The following is a 5364-nucleotide window of genomic DNA, read 5'->3' on the forward strand; positions in this document are numbered from 1 at the left end:
TTATTATTATTATTAGCATTGTCAAAGCCTTTAATTTGTCCGTATTGTGTTATTCCTTTTCTATATCGATAGGTGATTTTCATGCATAAACTAAAGATCAAAACGATATGTAACCTTGTTCTTCTACAATTAAGTTCTTTAAGTACTATAAATACCTAGACAGCAATGTCCCACCTTCTCCAAACTAAAGGCCGGCCGTTTTGGTCTCTTCGTTTGTCTCTCTCTTTCGTGCAGTTTTCACTTGTATAACTATCACCTCCAACTTATCAGGCCAGTAACTTCAGCGAGCGCACCCGCAGAGCGAGAGAGAGAGAGGTTGAAGAAAGATCAGGCATGGATCAGGACGCTAGGAGGGTGGAAGAAGGGTTTGGTCCGGCAGTAGCAGCAGTTGGGCAGAAAGAAGATCACAACAAGGCTCAGTTCGGTAAAATAGATAAAAATGATGGTGGAGATCACTGCATAGACAATGAGAAAGAATTAGGTACTAGGACTGGGAGCTCAGAGCTAGATCATCATCCCTCAACCGAAGAAAAGCAGGCCGAGGAGCAACCCGTAGTGGTTAAGCAGAAGAGCAAGAGGGTTGCAACCTTAGACGCATTCAGAGGCCTTACCATAGTGGTTAGTGTGTGTGTGAATATACATATATATATATATATATATCACAAATATATATTAATTGTGCATGCACTGCATAAAATTAATGATATATATATATATATATATATAGTTATAAGTCAGGAAAATTAGAATGATCATATATATATATATATATATACACACATTTGTTGTATAAAGTACGACGCCGTATATATAACGAATTTGAAGCGCCATATATGAATGCATGTACGTACGTAGTTGATGATATTGGTTGACGACGCTGGAGGAGCCTATTCGCGTATTGATCACTCCCCATGGAATGGATGCACATTGGCGGACTTTGTGATGCCCTTTTTTCTCTTCATTGTTGGGGTTGCTATTGCTCTCGCTCTCAAGGTACCTACGTACACTAATTCCATCTTCTCGGTCAATATTTGATGTTTTTATTAATATAATAATATTGTTGTTTTTATCTTTTTAATTTCCTTATTTGTCCCATTCATTTGGCCTTTTACGATTTGATAGATCAGTTAATTTGTATTCTGAATATCGTAGTAGCAACGCATTTGCAAATTGAAAGAAAGTTATAGTCACTGTAAACCAATATTAGAGACCTTTAGGTTTTTTAAACAAATGCAGCAAGACTTGGTAGAAAGCATGCATTCCATAGCGCTGAAGCCAATTCAGTACAAGAAAAATAAGTATTTCTGATGAATTATTTATGATAAAAACAGACGCATTTTAATAATAAATAATCATTTTTACGATAAATAACTGGTCATAAATAGACAGTTTTCTTAATATGTCAATATACACTTCGTCGATATAAATTTTTAAAAGGTAGAATTTTCAAACTAATGTCATTAATTTATACTCGGTTGTCACTTTCAAATGATTTTTTTATGGTACATAGAAATATCGAAAGCACGACCCAATTGGTGGAGACTAGTTAATTAGTTATGTGGTTAATTATATATATAAATAATAGGGCATGGTTTGATTTGCGGAATCATGTTGAAGATTCATTTTTCTAAACGAATAGAGATCGATACACATGATTAACACTCATATTCTTTTGTACTTTAGTAACCACACATAGATAATTAGACTCTTATTATAAAATATCCAAACCTTCAAAAAAAAATCAAGGCTTCCGGCCTAATATTGGTGATTATTTAGGGCTTGAAAATACCACCTCCATATAGATGTAGTTGGCTTTTCCATTCTAAGGAGGCCGGCCAGGGTATCGATATATATCCTTATAAATCTTGATATATATTATTGCAGAAAATAGCCAAGATCGATGTTGCCATAAAGAAGATTGTTATCAGGACATTGAAGCTTCTGTTCTGGGGAATTATTTTGCAAGGTACGTATATACCTGCACAAGTGCCAAAGGTAAGTACGTACGTAGCACTAAAGATTAACCTTTTTGCCTAATTTGTACTGTATTTTCGATCGCCTCGCAGGAGGATACTCTCATGCACCTGACGATCTGGCCTATGGTGTTGACATGAAGCATATCCGATGGTTTGGCATCCTCCAGGTCTTAAAATATATTCCGCCGGCCCATCGTTTTTCATTGTTCCGAAAATAAAAACATATAATTCTAATGCTTATTTACGAAGAGTGATGAATGATATGATGCGTGCATGCTTGGCACTAGCTAGACCAAAGAGTGGTAATATTTAAATAACATATTATATATAAGTGTACGTTGATGTAAAGTATAAAAAAATAAATAACATATATTTTCAGTACTTTTTTCTAAGCAGAGAATAGCTTTGGTATACTTTGTTGTTGCCATGATAGAGACCTTGACAACTAAGCGAAGACCAGCCGTCCTAGAGTCTGGAAACATTTCTATTTTCACTGCATATCGATGGCAATGGTAAGAGACATAATTTTCATTAAACATTAATATTGCTGATCTTATTGTCCAATTCAAGATTTTAAATTTTAAATATTTCAGTCTAATTAGCTCAAGCTACCTGCAGGTTATTGCAATATTAATTGTGAGCTAGCTAGCTTTGTTTTTCATTTTAATTGGTATATATATGATCCTGGTGTAGGATTGGAGGGTTCGTTGCCTTTCTTATATACATGGTCACGACGTATGCACTATATGTTCCAGATTGGAGTTTCGTGTTACACAACGATGATGGAGCAAAGAGATACACAGTATGCATGTAACCGATACGCATACACACACAGTACATGCATTTTGTTAACCATAAAGAAACTGACAAATTTTAACCCTAATTTGAGGTCAAATGTGGAATGAGAGGACACTTGGGACCCGCATGTAACGCCGTTGGACATGTGGACAGACAAGTTTGGGGAGTTAATCATCTCTATGCATACCCCGTTTGGATACGCTTGAAGGTCAGCTTTGACGGGCAAAATTTAGATTCTTATCTTTTCACTTAATTCTTCCTCAAAGTGGCTTAATTTCAATGCATTTATTGTTAGTATCAATATTTTTGAAAAATTCATAGGTTTGCAAGCATGGGGAGAATGCTCCAAGTTGGTGCCTTGCTCCATTCGAACCTGAAGGCCTGCTGAGGTTTGTTGGGATATGAACACAAACAAGAAGCTATTATATATTTCTAGCAAACCTTGAAACGAAAATCACTATTTTCTTTATTGGTTTCTGTTTTGCCTTAGTTCAATTTCGGCTATCCTCTCTGGGACCATTGGCATCCATTATGGGCACGTTCTGATTCATTTTAAGGTTACAAAACTTCAAACTTACATAGAATTGTACTCCTGATCATCAGTTAATTTTGAGTTTAAGATCGAAAGTGGAGTCTTGTACGTGCAGGGTCACGCTGAGAGGCTTAGGCAATGGGTCTCAATGGGCTTCATCTTGCTCACTGTGGCCATCATTCTCCACTTTACAGATGGTGAACTTTCTTGACCTTGTGCCTTATTTTGATTAAGATACGTTTGTGCCTCAAAATATCGAATTATATTATATATTTAGAGGGATTCATTTACTAATTTCCATTTGCAGCTATTCCTATGAACAAGCAACTCTACAGCTTCAGCTACGTTTGTTTCACAGCAGGTGCAGCTGGAATTGTCTTCTCTGCTTTTTATATACTGGTAAGAAAATTTTATCCCCACCTATCCAGTTTTAAATACCCTAATCTTATAAATTCTTCCGGGAAATCTTTTCTTTTCTTTTTCTCCATTTTATTAACAAGCTCTTCCATATCTTTCTTCTTCATGAATGAACAGATTGATGTTTGGGGGCTTCGTACACCATTCTTGTTCTTAGAATGGATAGGAATGAATGCAATGCTAGTGTTTGTAATGGCAGCCCAAGGCATCTTTGCGGCATTTGTAAACGGATGGTATTATGAAACTCCAGATAAAACTCTAGTAAGTAGAAGTACTAATAATCCATTGCACTGATCAATTCTGATTCTTTTGATTATAAACATAATTTCTTAAAATATTATGTTAACTACATGATTTGGGTACTCAAAATCGTGTTATAGGTCAATTGGATTCAGGATCATGTTTTCATCAATGTTTGGCATTCGGAGAGGCTTGGGACCCTCTTATATGTGATATTTGCTGAAATCGCATTTTGGGGTGTTGTTTCGGGCATCTTGCACAAATTAGGAATATATTGGAAGCTGTGAGAAGATCAAGCAAAAGTTGCAACGAAACATTAATGGAGGACCTTATACGTACTTTTTATTTGATATCCCTACCTGCAATTAGTTGCAAAAGTTCACATATCATGTACCAATATATTAATTAGCACTATTTATGGATTCTATTTAATTGGTTTGTTATTTTAAATTTGAAGCTGCTATATATATTTTGTCTACATTTCAGCTATTTCTTTAAACTTCCTGGCTAAATATATTCAGCTACGCTCGCTTTGGTCGCAAAAGAGATGGAGGCAAAGAACAAAAATTTGCAATTTGACACTATGTAATAGATTTCACATGACTGAAGACTCCAAAACAAAATGGAAATGAATGTAAAAATAGGGAATTTTCTTAGGATTGAGAAGGCTACTCATCGTCTTCATGTTTATGGTAGATCAGTACTTAAGTATAATGGATCTCTTCTATATAAAAACAAAATTTAGTTGTTTCTAGTTGGTGTGATAACCCATATAATAAGGGTAGAAGTAGATGGCGTATGAGATCTACATTTGGGAATGAGAAGTTTTTGTTCTTTCTAAAGTTTTAATGTGCCTCCAATTATATCATTGACTAATCATTTTGGAGTATAGGTTATGTGGCTTGGGCCTTCCATTAGGATGTTACAAATTGTATCAGAGTCTATCTCAATCAGAAATATCAGATTTAAGTCGTGTCATCTATGACAAACTGGCCCGACGAGGATGCCAGGACTTTAAAAGGAGGAGATTGTGCTATCCTATATATATGATATGGATAAGGGTAGATTGGGAAGAAGAAGTTATTGTTCTTTATAAAATTTTACTGGGTCTCTAATTATATTATTGACTGGTCATTTTAGAATATAGGCTACGGGATTTAAGTCTTCCAGTAGAGCATTACAATTAACTAACTAAATGAGAAATGCTGACTAAACAAATTACAATTAAATGTTTATTGAAGTTAATTGATCGCGAGAAGTAAATTCATCAAAGAGTACTACTCCCTCTGAAGATGGAGAAATGATATTAAACAATCTCATCTTGGAAATGAGGTAATGAAATCAAGGAGTTGTACCCCGATAAAAAGCTCTGTCGACCGGTCGATATTGGCCATTGGGATC

At 35.3% G+C, this 5364-nt stretch overlaps 1 protein-coding gene across 1 annotated transcript; it reads left to right on the forward strand.

Annotated features, from left to right (window-relative positions):
• The first annotated feature begins 333 nt into the window (after nt 1–333).
• On the forward strand, nt 334–4250 carry LOC121267246 (heparan-alpha-glucosaminide N-acetyltransferase-like). Its single transcript, XM_041171092.1, has 13 exons — nt 334–618; nt 856–993; nt 1885–1966; nt 2067–2143; nt 2373–2482; nt 2670–2778; nt 2866–2982; nt 3096–3163; nt 3265–3331; nt 3422–3503; nt 3614–3705; nt 3841–3984; nt 4104–4250. The coding sequence occupies exons 1-13, from the start codon at nt 334–336 to the stop codon at nt 4248–4250; spliced, it is 1518 nt and encodes a 505-aa protein (XP_041027026.1).
• Nucleotides 4251–5364: the final 1114 nt, after the last annotated feature.

This window comes from Juglans microcarpa x Juglans regia, chromosome 5S, assembly GCF_004785595.1.
Source record: "Juglans microcarpa x Juglans regia isolate MS1-56 chromosome 5S, Jm3101_v1.0, whole genome shotgun sequence".
NCBI lineage: Eukaryota > Viridiplantae > Streptophyta > Magnoliopsida > Fagales > Juglandaceae > Juglans > Juglans microcarpa x Juglans regia.

Coding starts and splice junctions, on each gene's coding strand:
- LOC121267246 (XM_041171092.1), top strand. CDS start 334: ATGGATCAGGACGCTAGGAGGGTGGAAGAAGGGTTTGGTCCGGCAGTA. Junction 619..855: donor TCAGAGGCCTTACCATAGTG/GTTAGTGTGTGT, acceptor GTACGTACGTAG/TTGATGATATTGGTTGACGA. Junction 2,483..2,669: donor ATTTTCACTGCATATCGATG/GCAATGGTAAGA, acceptor ATCCTGGTGTAG/GATTGGAGGGTTCGTTGCCT.